Below are 23,089 nucleotides of genomic sequence, written 5' to 3'. Positions count from 1 at the left end.
AAAAAATGCTACTTTTAGGGTAGCTAAATTTCAACGCTTTACTTTGGAATCTAGTTCAAAAAATTTCGGCATTAGTGCTATGATGTTATGTGTATAGATTAAAATATTTTGTTTAGAAAAAACTGGACTCACGATAGTTATTTCAAATAATTTTCTGGTAAATTTACCTTATTTTAAAATGCGTGAAAGAAATTCCAAAAAACGTAGCCGAAGAATAATTCTGACAATCTTTAACGTTGAATTTTTTATTGTAGAAAACTTTATTCAGAAAGCAAACTATGTATTTTAAAACACTAGGGTACCCCCCTCTCCCAGATCCATTTGTTTCACTAAGATTTAAATTGTCGATTAGGAAGGATTAAATTAAAGTATGTGATACGAAAAAAGGAAAATACCTCTCCACCTCCAGTAGAAAATATAATTTAAGTTAATGGCTCACAATATTAAAATCCCGCGCCCATCTGAAGACAAAGAACTTGATGGAAATACGCATAGTCAACTTATTCGAAAAAAAAAAAAAAAAAATGTTTGAAGAGCATCTTCCACCCGGTTTCCAAACTAAATTGTACACACTTGCATTGCTATAGGTGCTAAGGGGCTCCCGAGCATTGGAAATCGGCAGTTTTGTATACGTACGAAGAGTAGTTTTGAAATTTATGGTTTCTAGTAGCATTTTGCCCTTGAGCTCGAAATTTAAATTGAGTTTAGCCTAGGACCCCCCCCCCATTGGCCTAAATAGAAACTCTTACATCTGCTGTTCAAATAAATTTAGAAAATTGGAACAAGCTTAATCGGATGCAGAAAGTAAAGCTCTTTTGAATGAAACAATGTAAAAAAAATGTAAAGAATCTTTCCCCCTTTAATAGGCAGTTTAAGTGAAATTTTAGCTTATCAGCTAAAATTTCACATGATTTTTTTTAAATATAAAATAGCTTTTTTTACCCTAAACTCTGCTACTGCCTATATTTGCTGCATAAGAGATAACCCAGCAGACTGCATTTTTGAAATTGCTGGTTTATTTATATAGAAGTAAATAGAAGTTTTTGATGAAGGAGCTTAACCATGTAACCAAAAACCACGTAACTAAATCAATATTCAGGTTTCTGTTTACCTTACGACGCTCAAAACGATTTTTCCAGTGATAGCACTAATTTTGCAGTTACCCGGAAGCTTTTATGCAAAAATGCAAGATTTTAAATTTTTTTTAATTAATTGTGTTATATTTATGCTTTTTAGCAAATGAGAATAAATAATGCTTCAGAAAACTGTAATTAATTATTTTTTCAAAAAAAGAAATGTTGTTGGAAAACATCTGATTAATTAAGACGGTTTAAGAATTTGAGCAAAATACCAACAAGAAAAAAAGCTCAAAAATAATTACATTTTTCTATTTTTAAAACTCACTTTTTAAAAAGTTTACGAGAATTTTAATAGTTTCATTTTTTCTCTCTTTTAATTCCCTGTATTTATTTTAAAGGATTAAAATATGAATAATTATAGTACTTAAACAGTAAAGGCACACAGTAAAAGGACGAAATATTTGCGTCCGAATTAATTTATTCCGTTGGCTCTAACTGCTGAATTTTAATAGACATAATTGGTATTTTCCAAAATCTTACTGACAAACTAAGACTTCTGAAATGTTTCAGGGTCAAGAATCATAATGTAGCTTTTTAATGCTCCATGATAATACATAATTCTGATAATTAATGAGTAAAACTTGAATTCGAAAAAGTCTTGCAAAATGAAAAATTTTCATAAGAAATAATGGACTTTTTGCTTCTTTTTACAACAAAGGAAGTATTGTACTCGCGAAAAAATTTTCACTCAAAAATCGACCTTAATTTCCATATTACTCACCCCCGAATGAATATTGAGTTCTTTTTTCGACTCAACCACACGTGGATAAGTGCCTAAGAACGTATAGACACGTGAAATATCCATTTTGACGATTCCCGAGTTAGTTACAACGAGTTTTCTCGTGACGTCTGTCTGTACGTATGTATGTATGTGCGTATGTATATCGCATAACTCAAGAACGGTATGTCCTAGAAAGTTGAAATTTGGTACGTAGACTCCTAGTGGGATCTAGTTTTGCACCTCCTTTTTTTGGTTGCATTCGGGTGTTTCAAGGGGGGTTTCTGCCCCTTTTTTGGAGGAAATCATTGTTAATTTCGATGTAAACTCAAGTGGGGTTATAATTTGGCGGACACTTGGCGATATATCGCCAGTCTTTTGGTAGCCAAGTTTTGTCGCCAATTTGGTGACAAATTTAGTGATTTTTTTTTCTTTTTTTTTATCTGTTTCTAAACTATTGAATCACATTAAAATTGCCAGTAATGGGGAAATGACATTAAAGTGGAGTAAAAGGAAGTCATGTGATGCACACATCAGCTCGTTTTTTTTTTTTTTTGCTATGCTTTGCTAAATTATAGTCAAAAGAAAAAAAAATGTCACAATTTTTTTAAACAGATAGTTTTCAAGCAATAGCAATATTTTTTTAAAAAGTGCAGTGTAGGTCGAACAGTGAACGCTCCCCCCCCCCCCATTAACGAACAACTTGCAACTAAAAAAGTAAGGTTTCTAAAATTTGTTATTAAATAAATTGACAGCAATAACTTCATTATATGCATTTCTAAAAATAAGCTATACTTTAGATGTTTTAATGCTAAAATTAGAAATTATAAGATAATTGGATTCTTAAAAGTAAGACACTATAGGGTAACGGCACCAGTAACAGACGTGCTTAAGACATCGCTCTAAGGTTAACTCAATTTTCTAAACTTTTTAATGTATTTAGACTTTTAAAACTATTTTTCTCTTGTACAAGACCTCATCTAACATTTGGCTGCTTCTGGATCCTCCGAGTTAGTTAATTCTATTTTTATTTGCTCAATCTGAAAGAAAGGTCCGAACTCCAGTAACAGACACCGACAATTCTGACGAAACCCAATAACAGATAGGATGAGAAAAAGATGATTATTGGGCAGAATTCTCCTTTTCTCTTCAAAATGTGCAAAACTTCTAATTTCTAGATCTAAAATCCTATTAAATTTAAATGAACATGAAACACCGGCAGACCTCCTGGTCGCTGCTCATAACCTTCCACCACTGCCTTGTAAATACAAACTGGCTCATAAAATTTATTCTGGTAACACTAGATGGTTACCACGTATTCATGAGTCGCAGCAACATCGGATTTACCCGCCTAAAATTTTTATTATTTAAATCCAAACTTATGACTATCTGTTACTGGACCCTTGTCTGTTACTGGCAGGGTTGCCAGATTTAAGAACAGTAAATACGGGACAGACTTCTAAGGGTGAAAAGGGGGGGGGGAGGATATACTTGTAGTTGAGGGCAATTACTGGTTATGGTGTATTTTTAAGGGGAGATAAACAATCATGTTTCAATAGCTTTCGAAAGATTCCTCTCAATGTGTTTATGGGTGAGGACAGTTTTGGAGGAACTCTTACTTAAAGAATAAAACAAGCAATATAACGGAGTTCAATATTCAGATCGACGTTGGTAGGATCAGTGCTAATTTGTTTGGTCACATTTTTTTGTTTTACTTGTTTTTTTACCATAAAATATTGTCTCATATTGTAAAGTTATTACTATATCGTTATTAGTTAGAATACGGGACCTAAGCCATCCCGTATGGAAGTTCCCCGGGACGCGGGACAATTTTTCAAAATACGGTACTGTCCCTTGAAATCCGGGACGTCTGGCAACCCTGGTTACTGGTACCGTTACCCTATAAGTTTTATTTCACCAAAGGATATGGAGAAATAAAAAGAGTTGGTTCTTACAGAAGGATCAGAACACATCGTTTGCATAGAAAACTATATTTTATGAGCGGGATCAAAGTACTTGTTTTAGAATTGGATAGGATGCTTGGTTCGAAATAGTAATTAAAATCCCGTTTTAATAATTTCAATTCATTTGACAGAACATATTTTTGTTTCCAGTCTGATGAACAATTCACCTCTGAGACGGGTTACTTGATATTTTTCAAATTGGAACCAGTATATTTGTCATACTGGTTCCTTGATTTTTAGGTAATTATTTCTGGTTGAGTCAAAAACAAATAATGCATAACAGAGAAAACATGTGTGTTTATATTTTGACTAAACTTTTAACTCTAATCCATAGTGACTCTTACAATAACACTGTTCAAAATTCAGGAACATTTCGTGGTAAAATTACTGTAAAATGGATTGTTTACAGTACAGAATTTTTTTTCCAGTAAATTTTCCTGGAAAAGAAAGCGATCGTGGTACTAATTGTTACACCACGTGACTTATGGTAGGAAGCGTATAATTCCCTACTCCTGCTCCTCCACCAAATCCCATTCAGTTAAAGGTCTAAAGTGATTCTGAAAACAATGAAAAGACAGGTTCGAACCCCGGTGCTGTATCGCGTTTTTTTCTTTTTAATTAGCTCCACAGTGTAAGAACTAGCGTTTAACTAACTACAGTGTTCTTGTTTTTTCTACCTTAAACTTTTACAGAAAAATGAGATTGAACGATAAAACGCAATGGCAGCATGGATGCCTTTATATTTCCCCGTAAAATTTCAGGAAAATTCTTGAGTGTAAGCTAATAGATAAATGCGGGTAGAAAGAAAAAAACTCCTTGTTTAGATAAAAATGAAGAAGATTATCTGAAGAAGCAGTATTCAGTTATGAAACAACTATTTTAAGTGGGCAGCAGCATAAAAAATATTCAGGACTTAAGTGAGGGTAGGGGCAGTTTCTTCAGGGTATACCTCACAAAAATTGGTTAATGTCCCTACAGGACGAAATTGATGACTTCTTTTCTGGGGATCTCACAAAAACTTGGTGGCCCACAGGTCGAGTAAGGCTAGTCGAAAATCTTTATTTTTTTTTGAAATTCATATTTTGAACAGTTATTCACAAAAATTGGAGAAATAACAGAAATAAAATCCTACCAGTGCTTTAATGAATTTTTTCCCACTAACACGAACTCATTCTGCATAAGTCCAGTAGAATACAGAATCCCGCTGTGAATTCCAGGCACAAAGGACGATTGAATGGGAGAATGAAAAGCCTTTTGTTTTGACGAATGGATATTAGTTAAATAAATTTTCATCTGTTTTAACGCTCCAGAAAGTGATTGATCAAAGGATTTAGTATTTACCCAAAAGTACCTGTTTCTGGACAAAGTTTCGTCAGAAGTAGGTAATTCAATTGGCTGAACAAAGGAAGCATGGAGTGCCATTTCGTGTAAACATACATTCTTGATTAATTAATACATTTGTCATTCAGCGACGATTGATATCGATTATGTTTAACGCAAATTTTATTACATTGCGCAGTCACAACAGCAGGCAAATCTTGTTATCAAAGATAATGAAAAAAAGGAGGAATTTTAGTTTTAAAACTTAATGATCCATTTTTTGAAAAAAAAAGAAAATCCTAGTTGAATATTCGCATTAATCTCACTCAGCGAAACGAGTGGCCAAGTGCCAAAAAAAGATGCTTTAACGTATCAAATTTATAATATTAAGAACAAAAGTCTAAAATAAAAATGTACAACAAATTTGGATGATATGAACAAATTTTTAAAAATTGCAAAAGAATAGTTTATAAATTATAGGAAAAGTTATTTTATGAATTATAAGAAAAGCTGGTAAAAGTTTGTCAAGAAGGAGCAAGTTTTTAGGAGCAAAACACTAAAAGCATCAAATCCACTCGGTTATAAGATTTACAGTTATAGTGCAATGAACTGCTTATTTTCTAAATAAGAAAGGCGGAAATTTACTATCAGTACTGCCTGAAATGGATTAGAATTCGTAACATTAAGCAATGAAAAGAGTGAGAACGCTTCTTTAATACGGTGCAACACTTGTTTAAATCTGCCACACCTTACAATTACATTTACTGACATTACGTTCGTGCATATAAACAAACTGTTTTAAATATGGTAAATTTAATTAAATAGTTATGCACGATGGATTTTACAGAGTATCAGATTTACAAGTAAACAAAGTACAGCAGTCAATTTGCGGGGGAGAGAGTAGATATAATTTGAAATAGAATAACACAGCACTTGTTTCATTCAACTGTAAAAAGAAAAATCCCGTACGGATGGCTCTTAACGAACATTTTATGAAAGAATGAAAGCGCCAAATAAATGTTGAGACTAAATTATTTATTAAATGGTACTTATTCGTATAGCATTTGCAAAAAGCACACCAACTATTTATATTTGTCTTGAAAACCACGTAGATTTCTTAAAACTCATTAAAGCCCTGTAGATGCATATTTCGTTTCTGTTATGCATAACTGCAACCCTTTCGGGCATTATATTTCTGATAAAAAGCTTTTTTTTTGCAAATAAATAGTTATCATAACTATAAACTGAGGATAAAAACTACATAAACAAAATACTTATCTTTTTCATCATGAATTCATTACTGCTCACCTCTGGCAAATTGAGCTCCACTGCTCGACCTATTCAACGATTCTATTACTTGAAATACGGGTGAGAAAAACGGCTTAAGAACTTGCGGATTTAGTTTAGTGTATTGCCCATTTGGCGAACAATATTATTACACCTAACTATATATTAGCAAGCGGTACAGGAATTTCTCGCCAATAAAATGGTTGCAATGGTAGCCCAACCATGCCTAACAATGCCTCCTGTTACTGATTGCTCTCCCTTGAAAGAAATGGACTTGTTCAAGGCCATAGCTTAACTTGTCGGAGCTGAACAGTACTTTGTACACTGCTTGTGTAGAAATAAGTCGTGTTCTTTTAAACCTCAAGCAGTTTAATTACAGATATTTAATAAGCTCTATCAAATAAATGCTAAGACTTAATTATTTATTAAATAACACTTTTTCGTAGAGCATTTGAAAAAGCAGACTAATTACGTTGTATTTGTCTTTAAGAAACATACATGGATTTCTTAAACTCATTGAAACACTGTAGATATGCTTCGATTTAGTTATAAAAAATTCTATTTAACTACGGCTCTTTCGGGTGTTATATTTCTGATAAAAAGGTTCTTATCCAATAAATAGTTTTCGTAACTAAATTGAGGGAAAAAAAACTCTATCAGCAAAACACTTAGCCTGTCACGGATTCATTACTTTGTACAATCCGCTTGTAGGAACAAGTCGGGTTCTTTTGCCCATTAGGCACTTTAATTGCAGAAATCTGATCGAAAAGGTAATCGAAAGAAGGCTCGGCATGTAATCAAAGGATTCTGCAGAATTCTACTTCGAGGCACAAGAGAAAATGGCAAATGACGTGATAACGATGGGATTCAAACCACCTGCGTTGAAACAGTGTTAATTCGGTGGTTAGTAATTTGACGGCAAATGCGATGTTAGCAAGGTTAGTACTGATGAGGATAAGGCGAAATACATGCTAGTAGCATGCACTCCCGTTTAATTCAGAAATTACATTACTAGGGTTCCGTTTTTTTTTTTTTATCTTCTCAATTGTTTACAAACAAATTATTTAATAAGACAAAGAAGCTAAAACAAACCGAAAATTCAATTTGAAAAAAAAAAAAAAAAAAAAACTGTACGGTCTGACCGTGAAAGACGTGGAATCTGGCAAGCGGCCAAGTAAAGACGATTCCATCTGAATGGATCTAGCAGGGGAGAAGGGAAAACAGTAATGGGATTTTCATGCACGCGTTTTATAATGTCACTAGGTTCTTATTAATTTATTGCATCTTCTTAGTTGAAAATGAGATAAAGCAAAAAGAGTTTCAATGAAAGTAAGAAAAAAACAAAACAAAAAAAAAATCATGTTTTTATTTCGTCCAGAAATGAAAAGAAAAATGGTAAGCTCCAAAATAAGTAGCCAAAAAATGAATAGATAAATAAATAAACAAATAAATAAATAATTAAAAAAATAAAATAAATAAAATATATATATATATAAAAGTAACGAGCTGATGTGTCCATCACATGATTTCCTTTTACACCAATTTAATGTTATTTCCCCATTATTTACAATTTTAATGTGATTCAATTGCTAAATATCACCAACAGAGGCCAAATTAAAACCAGATTAAAAAAAAAAGCCAAATTTGGCGACCAAAAGCCTGGCGATATATTGCCAAGTGTGCGCTAAATTATAACTCCACATGAGTTTGCATCGAAATTAACAACGATTTCCCCCCAAAAAATGTGTAAAAGATCTCCTTAGGACTATCCAAATGCAACCAAAAGGGAAGGTGCACAACTAGACCCCACTAGGAGTCTACGTACCAAATTTCAACTTTCTAGGATATACCGTTTTTGAGTTATGCGAGATACATACGCACTTACCTATATACACACATATACACATACGCATATACATACGTACGGACGGACGTCACGAGAAAACTTGTTGTAATTAACTCGGGGATCGTCAAAATAGATATTTCGGGTGTCTGTGTGTTCCTAGGCATATATCCACGTGTGGTCGGGTCGAAAAAAAACTCAACATTCATTTGGGGGTGAGCAAAATGCAAATAAAGGCAGATTTTTGAGTGAAATTTTTTTCGCGAACACAATACTTCCTTTTTTGTAAAAGAAAGTAAAAATAAGTTAAAAAAAATAAGTAAATTAATTAAATTTTTTTAATGAGAATCTAGATCGAATATAGATTTGGTAAAAAATATATTGCCGCGAACAAAATGACATTTTTGCAAAACTGCGTGTTTATATAATTATGAGGCAAAAGCACTCATCTGAAACAGACTAACTACCACCCCTGAAATTAATAAATCCGACTATTTCCCCCTTTAATCTGGATGTTTCCCTTTGCATATCATCGGTGGTCAGACTCTTCCTTCTTCAAAAACCGTTCATATTTTTTGAAATTATTAAATTTGGATATCATATAATTAATAATCATCACATAATTTTTTTCTGTAAAAAGGTTTAATGCGGGGTCAATGCTGCAATTTCCTTCATTAAAAGCAATCATTTGGTATGTACTATGCAAAAAAAATAATTGTTTTAAAAGCAAAACATATGGGGAGGTTTGGAAATGGGCCAACTTATCATGTATTTTTGACGCTTAGCGATTTGTAAAAAGAGAAAACAGGGGTGCAATGTCGATTGAGTGAGGTGGATGAGACAACCCATCGATATTCAATAATTATTACCAGGATTTATCTTAAAGCAGTGTGGTCTCACAAAAACACGATCCAAAATCACGCCTTTTCTGTTGACAATCTCTGGCATGTACTCACTTGACATTACACCATCTGATTTCTCTTTTTCCGATTGCTACAGCACTTTCGAAGTGAAAAAAAAAGATAAAAATTTGACTAAGACCAAATTGACTTTTGCAGATACTTTGATCCAAAAACAGTATTTTGTTTTCGGTCCGGGATCAGACATTTACTCACTAGATAGTAAAGGTTTGATAACGGGGGAAAGTATGTCATACATTAAAAACAAAATTTTGGCTTTTTTGAGCAATCACGATTGCTTATTGTTCTCACTTGACCGTCTTTGATGTCCGGTTCCTTTTTCAGCTTGGACCAGGGGCTTCTGCAGCACCACCGCTAGCCGGCCTCTGCAGGCACGGCTCTTGTGGTCTTAAGCACTGTCTCGCAGATCCCGCTTCTCCTGGTCGGTGGCGTCATATCCTACACATGTGTCGCACGTTCGCACACTCACACACGCCTTCACACACACACACACACACACACACATACACACACGCCTACGAGTGTATACACAGGTCTACGCACAGACACAACTATACACACGTGACCGCCCAGGAGGAGGGGCAGTTTTGGGGGGACAGGAGCCGTTTCTAGAAACAATAACTCTAATGGGTAGGGTCTTGTCGCAACTCGTAATTGCGAAACACCATAATATAAATTCAAAATTTCAGAATTCAAATTAAGTTTTTTTAATTATTTTTTTTTATTTTCAAAAAAAAAAAAAAAAAAACTTTTCCCTTCTGGTACCTCTAATAACTTTACTATTCCAAAACTTACTTCACAGCTCAGTAAATTTCCACGAAACAGCATAATCACACATTCTCTCAGAGAGCGCCATTAAACTTCTGAAGTAATTTCCACACGTGCAATGTGCCAATCGGAGCAAGGTTTTCATAGCATTTATTAACGGGCAACACAAGCGTGCGAAACAGTCGATTTGCATACGAACACCAGGTTCCGTCTGATGTGCTTAAAATATCACCAGCGATTGTCAAAGCATAGTGACACGGAGAATCTCCCATTTGAAAGTCAAAATCGCGCCAAAGAGCTCTTTCTCTAATTAAGTCGGACGGTGCCTTCGCGCGATAAGTTCAGACGGGATGGATATTCGGGTGTATTGCAGACACAAGGATTAACGAGATAAAGACGGTGTCCTGTGCTTTTAGGTAATTAGACTTATACCTCGAGATTAGTTCATTGAGGGAGATGTGTTCGGCGGAAAACAAAATCAATGAATATTCAAATTGAATTCGGGAAATAGAGAGGGTGACGGAATTTGTGCGATGATCTGTCAATAATTAAAGGTTATTTCGGATTAGCCTGTTGTGGAGTGTTGATAAGCCGTGCGAATGAGTATTCGAGAAATAAGTCTAGAATGAATGTCAGAGATGGAAATAATTGGTCAAATTATTTCGTTTTCGAGCGATCTATGGATTTTGATTACACGTTCTGTAGTCTATACACTTTTCAAAAGGATATTTCGCGCCATTTGTCGACAAAACTTTATCACAACTTTGAGAAGTATTGCTTGTTTTCTCATTAGTTAGTCAAAGATTCAATATTTTTCAAAAAAAAAAAGAAGTATTTTTGATCAAGAAGTATATATTTATGCAATTGTTGTGTTTATTTAGAGCGAGTTTTTTTTAATACTTTAGAAGAATCACTGTCAGAACTTTGTTACACTTGCATTCGCATTAACATCTGTGTTCGAATGGATCCCGTATGTGAGAGAAAGCAAAAAAAAAAGAAGAAAAAAAATCGAACCGTTCAAATTTAAATTTTAAGGTCCGAAAATAGCATTAAATGACTCTTTCTACCCGAAATAGTTATCCGATCTGTTCAAATTTGGCACCATTCGAAAGCCCGTGAAAAATACTCACGGAATTGAATTAATTCCTTTGAATTTCAAAATATACCAAGGCTGTAAAATCACCGGGAAATTTTTTAAAGCATTCTTAAATCTAATGGAACAGAACTTTTATATCGGAAATATATCGTTTGCGTGACCTTATTTGAAATTAGCGTGAATAAAACCATTCAGAAGGTTGCCATAATTTTTTTTCTCGACTGTGACTAAATATTTTTTTTCGAGGTAAATATTTCCCCTTTTGATTATTATTTGGCGATTTATCTTCTTTCTTTTTTTTAAAGGAATTTAGTTGTATTTGTGGAGGGTTGCGTTTAATTTATTCGGGAATTTTTCATTTGCTGTTTTCTTTCTTTAAGAGTGATTATTTTGACGGGAAATTTTGAATATTATTTTTTCTCTAATTGAAGCATGATTGTTGAACACGCGTCACTTGACATAACTTTTATTTTCCAGGTAGAACGTGCAAAGTCGGGCAATGCAGCTAGTTTTATGTAACTTCAAGACAGTACAGGAGCGGCATTATTTAGGAAGAGGTGAGGAAGGGGGGGGGAGTCAATTGCTCCCTGACTTTGAGGAATTCCTGTTTTTACACATAAGAGAGTGGTTTTTGTTGTTTTCTGATAAAACTTGCATCAAGTATGCTGGTATACTGCAGTGTACAGGTAAACGATAGTATCTGCAGAAATGAGTTTTTCAAGATACTTGAAATAACGTGTTTTGTATTCAATACTAACAAAAGGCAAATGTTAGAATTAGATGTTTTTTCGAAGTTTCTTTCAGTGGAAACCAAATAAGCAAGCTTGTATAATAAAGCTAACGCACAAGCAATGACAGAAAGGAAGAAAAGGAAAAATTTAGTTACTGCCCTAAACCTGCCCAGTGTCCACGTTAGCATACGTCAATATACATGTTTGAACTATAGCTTTTAGGGCTAGTCGTCCTCCATGGTCTTAATGATAATAGTGGAAAAGATCGACTGCATTTCACAGAAAATATTTCTGCATGCGAAAAAATGAAAAAATTGCAGTTACTGTCCTTTATGTGCCCATGATAGAACACACCTTTTTCCGTCCCCTTTCTCCTGGAAAAATTCAAAACAATGGGCTTGACGGGCGATAAAGTAAAATAGCAAAGAAGAGAGAGCTAAATATACAGGGTGTCCGCGAAAAGTCCGTGACACATTTAAAATATTCATAGAAAACCAACAAATTGTCGTATGAATTTGCGGTTTGCACCATAATACTTCACAGGTTCAAGAGTTTGTATGACATCAAAAAAGAAAAAAGAAAAAAAAGAAAGAAAAGGGAGAAAAAAGAAAAAGAAAAAAGGCATTTCGCAGCCAGGGTATCAGTATATGCTGTGCTTGTAATTCTTCGTTTAGTAATTTTCATTCCTTTTTGCGTTTTCCCATGTCAACAAAAACGATTTAAAAGTTACTTTTAAATCGTTACCTAAAGGAAGAATTACAAGCATAGCATATACTGATACCCTGGCTGCGAAATGCCTTTTTTCTTCTTCTTTTTTTCCCCTTTTCTTTTTTTTTTCGATGTTATAAAAACTCTTGAACCTGTGAAGTGTTATGGTGCAAACCGCAAATTCATAGGACAATTTGTTGGTTTTCTATGATTTTTTAAAATGTGTCAAGGACTTTTCGGACACTCTGTATATTAAAATATTCAACTTCTACGTATCAAGAAAATGTTCAATTTTCTTTACTTTATTTAACAATTTAACGGACTACGAAAAAGATGTAGAAAGGACGGTAAAAACTCAAACAGCAGCTATACCCATTTACGACCATTTCTTTTCAAGTTCAAAAAACAAAATGACGTTGCATTGCCAGTTCTCAAAAGAAAACTTGAATCAGAAGTATTCCACAAATAAAAATCATCAATTTATTTTAATTTAACTTCAGTGAAATATTCCCAGACGTATTTTTTTTAACTTCACTACACAAAATAGCATATGTTTTACACTCAATTTCAGTCTGTAACAATAACATTTATTGATTCCATGCCCTAAATTCCTATTTAAAGAACAGATATTTTGCTTGAGAAAATATCAAATACATTCGTAAAGATATATATGAGTCGAGTGAGAAAAGGGAATGTTATTAGAGGCTACGCTAATCGGAAGCGAAGAGATAATGGTGTGATTTGAAACACCTGTCGGGGGAAACTGATACACTTCGGAATATTTTCAATTCAGTAATTAGGTCTGCAATGCTCAAACTATTCCAAAATATTCAGGTTATGAAAATGAGAGCCAAGTGTGAAACTCGGATTCAAATTTTCTACGAATTAAGTGGTGAAGGAGTGTTTCGGCTTCGCAAATTTTACTGAAATGCAAGTTCTGTAAAAAGCAATTTCCCTCTAATGAGCATAAAAAAGCAAAAGGTGTTTAAAAGTTTTTTTTTATATATGCAAGGATTGCATAGATTGTAGATTTTTCTAAAATTTGAAACGTTTTTATGATTTTATACTTCTTTAGTGTGAGGGAATAGAGAGTCAAAATTAAAAATGAAAAAATCATTCCAGATAGAAATAAAAAAAAATTAAGAAAAAAAGAAGAAAAAAAAAACAACTGGAGACATTGCATCGAAAACTTTCTTATATTTAGCCTCTTTTATGGAACGAAAATAAATTTTTTTACAGAATCATGTGCATGTAAATTAAATGAAAATTACGTAGATAAATGATAGGCAAAAATTTTCTCAAATTTTGAATAACGAAGGAAAGTATGGCAAAATCATTGAAAGTAAGTTAGAGTGGGATGTGTTGAAATGGGTGGGTTTGTCTTAGAAAACGCAACAAAGACTAAAATGTGCTGAAATTTAGTTAGATGGATACAGCATTTTTTGCAAGTTGGGTAGACTTCTGTGACTCTCAAAAGAAACATCCACCAGAGCATGCCGAGACGTGTGCTACTGTACCGATGATGATGATGCATGAGCAGTATGCCATAATGACCCTTTTAGCACAGTGTGAGTAAAATGGAACTCTTACGTGAAAGTGGCGTGAAGGTTACATAAGGGTATCGTTACATGATGCTCACAAATTTATCAATATAAAAGTCATTAACTGGTTGCAGAAATTTTGGAATGTCAGTTGACTGTGACCATTGCAAAGTGAAGTTGCAGTGACTTCTTCAAAATATCGCTGGTCACAAATTAACTGTTGAAGCGAAGTTTCAGTGGACTCACTGGAAACGTGTCGCAAATGCGTCACAGCGCGGATCCTGCGAGTCGTCCTAATTCTGTCATTTTATGACTTGCGAGCAATGTGACACTCCGTGACGTCAATATAACCTTGCTGTGTTGTGTTTTGCCTTCAGGGATTACATTTAAAATTTAGAAGCAATCCAGGACAGTGGCTGGTATACTAGTGGTATACGCTGAATGAGTTAAGCATTGCTTTTTCATTTCAATATAAGTATGTGGGCTGTTTTATTTTTCAACCTCTAGTCGCCCACTATGCAGACCAGACTTGCAACAGGGGCTAGTGTGCATAGTTAGCACAAACACATCTCACCCTCTAAACTCTGTATTGTTTCTGAGTCCATTACTCCATTTCTTTTTGCGCTGCAGTCACGCAAGCAAGACGGTCTCTTATTCGCCTCCCCCCCCCCCCCCCGCACGTTGGAATTGCGAAGTGTCATCCGTTTTATTGCAGTCAGAAGGGAATAGGGCAGCCAAACTTCATCAAAGAATAAGTCCAGCGTATAAAAACAGCACTATGTGTGTTTCTGAATGGCATCGAAGTTTGAAGATGGCTGAACATAAGTGCAATATGAAGAAGATCAAGGGCGCATGTTTGTCGCTTAGACAACTTTCTTCAGGAAGTTTACCAAGTGGTTAAGGAAAACCGAAGGTTCATCACAAGTTAATTGTCGATGAAAGAAGTGGCTTGAAAGACAACGCTCCCAAAATCACCAGGAGCTCAAAGAAATCGACACAATTCGCTTCAAACTGGTGTTGGCGGCGGCTACGTTTTATGAAAATGGCATTTCAAAGCCTGTTCACAAATATAACAAATGCCGCAATCTGAAATGTGATTGTAAAGAGAAGTAGCCTTTACTGTAGGTTACTTCAGATGATAAAATTATTTTATTTGTTGTCAACTGTTTTTTCTGTACACTACCATAGACAGAAAAAGCGTAGTTACTGCCAAATTTTAATTTTCGAATTTTTACATTTTTGTCATCCATTGTACGCTAGCTTTATTTTACAAGTTTGCTTATTTGGTTTTCAATTGAAAAAAAATGTAAAAAAAAAAAAAAGTCTAATTCCAACATTTTCCTATCATCAGTATTGAATCCAAAACGCGTTTCTTCAAATATCTCAAAAACTCCTTTCTGCAGACACTGCCATCTATCTGCCCATGGCAGTATGACCCATCGGAGGTTGGTAAAAAAATCCTGCTCTCGGAGTTAATGGCAAAAAAAAAAAAAAGAAAAGCAAATTGGTACCTGTAGGGATCGAGCTCTGCAGGAAGGAGCCTACGTAGCTGAGGTAACAGGTGAGGCAGGTGAAGAGGGCCACCAGGAGCAGCAGGTCTCGGCCGGAGCGACAGCGGAGCCTCATGGACAGGCGACTCTTGAGGGCTCTCTGCAAACACCAAGAGAATGTGAGATTAAACCAACTGGTCATGAATAATTCTTCAAATTATTACTGCAAAAAATCTGTTGTTGCATTTCCTGAATTGACTAGTAATACGCTCTAATCAAAACTTGGTTCAAACGGTTAGAAAGTTTAGTGTAGCCAAAACTTGGGAAGAACGCCGTTGTCGAAATATTTGGCTCTCGTTATTGCAAAATATAATGCAAGTTTAACTGGATTATCTTTTGCAGTTAAGGGTTTTGGGTTTTATTGATTTCGAACCACTTTTCTCCACTAAATTAACTGTTTGGTTTTGAAATTTAAGCTGGCTAAGTAATCTAAACTTCCTTTTTTGACAGTAAGTTGCCGCTCTTAAGCCAGGGCTAAGGCAGAACTACATGCAGTATTCCAGACAGCCCGGTAATTACATCCAGAAACGGCAGTTTCGGTCTTATTAGAACTCTTCAGACTCTACAAAAAGAGTCACCCATGACATCGGCCCCAATTAAAATTTTGTGTTCACCCAATTTTTTTTTCAATTACTGCACTAGCGGTTGCTATACGTTGAGCAAACCTAACCTGGTAGCGTCATAATGCTGTGATTTGGCTCTGCGTAGCCTTCACAATGCTTCCAAGTGAGGTTTGCCCCAACTATACACATAATTCATGAGATCATTAACCTCAAAAAGTCAATAACCGACAAGTTTTCTTGAATAAGATCCTCCCCAATGGGTTTTACACAATCAATAATATGTGCTATTGTTTATCTCCTAGGCATCGGACTTTTGATCGGAGGGGGCCCGGGTTGGATCCTAGCCAGTTGAAGATCCACCGTCTTCATTAATGGTGACTGGGGGGGGGGGGGACGGTAAATGTGCTCGTGGTCACAAAGTCTTCCAAATGAAACAATACTTCTGGGGATGCTATACCAGGGATTGCTCGGTTTCTGGTCTGGATCAAAAAATCAGAGCTGTCTTTAGGGACCCATCCAACTGGTTGAACCACAAATAGTGGTAGGTACGGGGAACCCTGGAGTGAAAAGTCTTGATCTCTTAGCATTACTTTTTTTTTCAGATAGGAAACATTTTAAGACCTATATCCAAGTGGAACACATACGAGACTCATTAGGGCCGTTTCCATGGGCACTTTCGACCCCGGAAAAAACCTGCTTTTCACCGCATTCCGGTTATTAGCGTGTTTTATGTGGAATCTTTTGACTCACGCTAGCTTCTGGAGTGAAAGCGGTGTTTCTACCCGGAATGCATTACGCGAAACAAGTTCGTCTACTAGCCGCTAAGGATGCTGGGTAAAAACCGCTTTCTCTGGTACAATGGGAAAACTCTTTTTACATGGAAACGGGAAATTTTTCAATCGGTTTTTTTGCGGAGCCAGAGCGGGGATTTACCGGGTGGAAATGTAAGTTGCGAACGCGGCTATTCAGCCACCGAGGCCAACCCTCCAGTACCAGTTGCGAACTAGAAAGACAATCCATTTCAGCAGGGGCGCCACGAACTCAAATTTTTGGGATGGCGGAAATTCTCAATTTGCCAAATGTAACTCCAAATTTCGCGGAATGATAATAATTTTGACGAGAATAACTGCAAATGTTGTCAAATGATGATAATTTTGCCGAATAGATATTCACATTTTGCTGAATGATGACAGTTTCGCCGAATCGTCAGACAAAATGTGTTGAATAAGAAAGTTTTTGGGAAGTCACGGTGACTTCCCATCGAGGCGCCCCTGCATTTCAGTTTATCGTGGTGCTTTTTAACAGATAAATTTCAGTGAAGGTCAACACCAGGTAAAATATAATTCAACCTTTTATTTACAGGTTTTATAAAAAGTTTTTTTTTTTTACGCTTAACATTTCCAATCGTATTAAATAAACACAGTCGTTAATGAATTTTCTTATTTATTTACTATCTGAGGTAAATCAGTTTACATTCCTTCAAGATTTAAGTTGATTTTGTTCAACTTAATTTTAAACAGGGTGCAATGCATTTGTTTTTCATTTACCTCAATTGTTATATTCAATAAGAGCTGAAATGATGCAAAGTTCTAAAGACAAAAGTCTTCGCTAGATCAATTCCAATTCTTAAGCAAAGAAACATCTTTATTTACTCCTTTCGTAAAATATTTTATCGTCGTTTCACACGCGCTCAGTAAATAACTGATTATTTGCTAAAGATTTACTAAAATGTTTTCATTATGCATGTGCATGTGAGAAGAATTGCCTGTTTTGTTTCAATTAATTGCAATATGATGTTTCCAGATTTTCCTTTCACATTTTAGATTATTTTTCCCCAAATTAATTTGCACAGATCAGTTAGTATTTGGTGAGGCAAATGATTGTATTCCAGAAATCTTTGGTGAAATCGGGTTCTGTTGCCTACTTTAAAGCTGGGAAGGTTTTTAAAAATAAATATTTTTAGGCAATATCCCTCCCTTTTGTTGCTTTTTAACAGTGATTGAGTGGATCTAAGACAAAGAAATTCAAGAGATTCAAAAAATGATCCAAGATAAAGTGATTTTTTAAATATTTTTTCGTAAAGCTGCGGTTACAAGTTTTTCAAATACATTTCTTCATGATATAATTATTTGAGTAAATATATTACTTCTACTCATATCTTTTAGTAATTCTTAGGACATCAAAGTGTTGGCGCCTTAAAAATATCTAAAACTTGGTACTAGGCGGCTTGGTAATTATGGCTAGTCGTAATCCTCAATGCTCGAGTAAAAAAAACTGCGAATTCTAAACATTATGGCAGAAGGCAGCCCGAGTAGCTCGTATCTCTTAAAAAAAATTATAATAAAATAAATGAATAAAAGTTTTTTTTTTTTTTTTTTTTCAGATGAAATAGCTGTTGAACTTCCTTGTATGAAATTCCAAAATGGAAGCTGTTAGAATATGTTCCGTTTCTCTATGGTCGTAGGCATTAATTCACTTAGTTTGTGTAATTTTTGCATTTCATCCTTCCCCCCTAAACACACACACCACACACACACACACACACACACACACACACACACACACACACACACACACACACAAAACACCTGGTAGAGATCCGGACAAGTTCTCGCAGTTTTTTTGGAAATAATTGCTTACATCAGTTAAAAGTTGTTCTTTATTGTTCATGTGTCAAATGCTACATATTTTAACGATTATATAAATGTTTGAAAATGATATCAGGCTCAAATGTTTATTCACTCGGCTGTTATGGAGCCATTCCACGTAAAGCGGTCATTTTATCCCGCACATGACGCCTCATATGTTTCATTAAAAATAATACTTTAAAAAGTTAATGAACACATTTCTTCTGCTTAACAAATTACAAACTTATGTTGATTTCTTAAGAAAAAATGTCTTCATTACCCTTTAAAATGATTAATTTTAATGAAATATATGAACCTTCACGTGCGACACAAAGGGTTGACTTTTCGTGGAATGGCCCTATGTATTTTCAGAGCCCAGATGCAGTCTACTATTCAGTACATTAAAATGTTGATGCTTAAAAATAATATAAAGCGAAAAGTTCATTTTGTATTTTATAAAGTTTTCTTACTTCAAACAATGACACAAGAACAAAGGGAGAAAAAGTCTTCGTTGAAAAGTAAATCGGTGTTTCTGCTCCTTTTAAAAGTAGAACAGAACGTCCGATTTTTCTATTATAAAGAGCAACAGGATGCAATTTTACACTGTCTCTTTTTCTTAAGAGTAGTTCTAAGTTACAAAAGAAATTTTCCATAACACACAGCTTTCATTTTAGTTTTACTCTTTGAAATCGTTTAGACGCCCGAAACTTTCTGAGACAAAAACTCCTTTGATTCGAACTAAAGCAACGAAAAAGTTTTGCGAGGAATAAACACAATAGCGGAAACAGCAGAGAAAAGTGCCCGTTTAAAGACGAGAACTGCAGAATTTTTCTCTTACTGAACTTTTAACACACGAATTCGCTTTTATTTAATTTGCAGTCTTCAGACAATCTCGTACTTCTTCAGCGCAACTGCTAGTTCGAAAAGGGGAAGTTTTGTTCCACCTAATTCTTATTTTTCGAACGAGAAATCCTTTGTGACAGTAAGCGTTCGTTAGGGGGTTTCTTTTCCGAGGGTATTTCGATGTGCATTTGGATGGCAAACGAATAGCGGCGATGAAAGGAAGAATTTATTTGTTTGGAAATTAAACGACGGCTGAGGGTTTGCGCTGGGAATTTTGAAAACGATTCGCAACAGACGATGAAGTCGCGGTTTTCGGATATTTAATTTGCCGTTGTCAATACGTTCGAGCGTTAGTCCGAGAATAGAAATTCCGTTTTGGATTATCGAAAGAAAATTGTTAACAAAGTGTAATAGTGTAATGTTGTGTTTGTGTCAGAACAAGATGACAGAGAAAGCAGATCTTTTATTCGGGAAGAAATCTTAGAATTTTTAAGATAACAACAAACAAGTGGTGTAGATTTCCTATGATGAAATCGGTTCGCTCAGAAGTCACTTGATAAAGGAAACTTATGGTTAGAATTAGTATTTACAGTAGAAACGTGATTGGTGAAATTAAATTGAAAAATAAATCAAGAATTTAAATATTTAGAATAAAAAAGTATGTGTGATGTGGTTGTGTTTAGAATTATCTGTAACTATAAATGTAAATATTTGTAATAAAAAATGTATTACAAAAGTAAACATTACATTCATATTTGATTTTTTTCTTATAAATGGAGAATGAACATTTAAAAAATAAATCCTCACAATCTTTTAGGTATTCTTTATTTCAAACATAATTAACATTAAAAGAAAACAAATTTTAACAACTTGCAGTTTTTCATTTTTTAAATTTTGTGCAACTTATGTAATGTTCATTAAATGTTCATTTATCCAGTTTTCCCCTTCACATGCGGACATTATTAAGCTTTTAAATGCTATATTAGTTCTTACACTTGAAGCATTTATTCTTTTTAGTTTCAGAATTTAAATTATTTTCTAACTCGTATAATTTTAAGCACTGCAAACTTAATCACACATGCATGGTATTTTCAATTTTACTTTCCTCTTTTCAGAACACTTTACATTAAATCATGAATGTGACATTTTTTAAAGCAAAAATATTGCATTAGGGCGTAGCGTATTGTAACGGACTATTCATTAAGTATTGTTTTTATGCTCTTCCGAACTTGCTTTACAAATACAGTTCGGTTACACTATCACACCAGTTCATAACAGACATCGTCAGCACGAATATCTAGTCCGATTAGGTCCGTATCAACAGTATACGCATACCTTTTCAAAAGACGTTTTTCTAATAAAGCTGTTTGCAGGCCATCGCAGATTAACTCGGGGAACACAGAATTAATATTATCAACAAACCTTTCATTTTGAGATTAAGTGATATCACACTATTTTCATCATACTCAACCCCCCTCCCTCTCTGTCACAACACACTTTGTGAAAAATCAATTAAAAAAATTTGAAATCTAAAAATAGTTTATATATTTTTTTTGCTATTACCTCGAATTATAAAAAAGAAGAGTTTTTGGGGTTAAAAAGGGTAAATAAGAGGTTCAATTTCAAACGAATTTTAAATACTATAAGGGCTTATGAAAAAAAATCATGTAGTTTTTACTAAGAAATAACTCTTCCTATAAAAATTTTGTTTCCAGTTTCAACCGATTAATAAGAAATTATTTTCATTACATATGACCGGTCATAATACATTATAATTGGCAGATATGTTAATTTAATGAGAATGTATATTTACTCGAACCGTCACCCGTTTTCGCCTTTGTTCAGAGCAATCGAATCATATGTTTCCAATGAGATGTATTTTGTCGGGAGACAAACGCTTTCCAGTAAATACGAGTCCTTCATCAATCACCAGCCTCAGCGTTGAAACAGGCGAACATTCATTGAACTAATATCCATTCGTTAAAGTAAAAGGCATTCATTCTCTTATTCAATTACCCTCTGTGCACGAAATACACAAGGGGATTCCATATTCTATTCCACGCGTGCAGCATAATTTGTAGTATAAAGTAATTTCGTTGGAGCTGTGTTGGGTCCGTATTTTGGTAGTTCCTGCGAAATTTGTACGTTTATGTCTTGGATGAGAGCAGGGGCAGATTGCCATTTTAGTGGGGGGGGGGGGGGGTGGAGTTCATGCTGAGGAATGCCACTTCTTCTCCCCTATAAATGAATATGCAGCTTTGGGTGCGAACATTTTTTGAAACTGTTCGGGGGTGTCAACAAAAGTACCAAATCGGTCAAGAATAATTTACTGTCTGACCACGGATTGTATGGACATCCAAACATCCGTTTTACAGCCGGAAATGGACGAATCTATTATTTTTTTTAGCGATGCCAGCTTTTGCAAAAGCACCGTCTCATTCAAACAAGCGGAATACCGGCCTTAAATTTTTACTTTTTCACCTCATTCAGATAGATTCGTCTTATCTGGACGTTTGAAAATTCCATACAATCCGTGGTTGGACAGTATCTGATAAGGAAAACACTTCATTTATTAATTTCATAAGCAATGCGAAAAAGTACCTAATATTTCAAATGTTTACTTTCAAAACTTTTTAATAAATTAAAAAGATTACTGTAATTGTTTACATTTTATTTATAAATTGTTTTAATACAATGTTGATGTATAATAGTGTCAACGGATTAGGAAGGGATAGAGGAGAAGAGGGGGGGGGGAGTCATGACCTCTCAGGACCCTCGCCCAGTATCCGTCCCAGCATGATGAGAGTTAGATGGACGCAGGGTTAGATACAGACTACCATTTCAAAGGGGGGAGGATGGGTATTAGACGAATGTAAGGCTTTTGGGTACGAAATATCTCAAATAGACCAGGAATAAAGCATCTAGTAAGATTTTACCTTAACTTATTCATTTCAATGGCAATGAAATGAAGTAGTATTTCAAGCATTTACTCTTAAAAATAATTAATAAATTGAAGATATTACTGCAGTCCGCTACATATTTTTTATTAAGTATTTAAACACAATACGGATGGATAATATTGCTTACTGTTTAAGAGGTGGAGGGTCATGACCAGAGCTGTGGCGTTGGAGGAAAAATGACCGACTCTGACTCCGAGAATTTTAGAGCCCCCGACTCCGACTACTTTACTATAAAATCAGTCCGACTTCGATTCTGCAAGCACTGTCAGCGTTGCGGACTTTGAGGGAAAACGACCTACTCCGAATCTTGAAATTTTAAATATTTGACTTCAAATCCTTTGCTTCAAAATCAGTCCGACTCCGACTCCGCAGCTCTAGTCATTACCCCCATTACTCTCCCCCTGTATACGCTTCTGCATGTACGAGTAAAACTGAGGATTTACAGACAGAAATATCCCGAAATATAGCGGAAGACTAAAATACTAAATTTACCGAAGAAACTATTCTGACA

The 23,089-nt window shown here is 34.8% G+C and overlaps 1 protein-coding gene across 1 annotated transcript in view; it reads right to left on the bottom strand.

The window, feature by feature from the left end:
- LOC129220418 (cadherin-like and PC-esterase domain-containing protein 1) overlaps nt 1-23,089 on the bottom strand; it is a 285,857-nt gene that overhangs the window by 212,746 nt on the left and 50,022 nt on the right. Inside the window, 1 exon segment of the mRNA XM_054854837.1 lies at nt 15,547-15,685. Within this exon segment, the coding sequence (XP_054710812.1) occupies nt 15,547-15,685 (139 nt within the window).

Source organism: Uloborus diversus, chromosome 4 (genome assembly GCF_026930045.1).
Source record: "Uloborus diversus isolate 005 chromosome 4, Udiv.v.3.1, whole genome shotgun sequence".
Classification (NCBI taxonomy): Eukaryota; Metazoa; Arthropoda; class Arachnida; order Araneae; family Uloboridae; genus Uloborus; species Uloborus diversus.
This window is presented reverse-complemented; position numbering and strand designations above follow the sequence as displayed.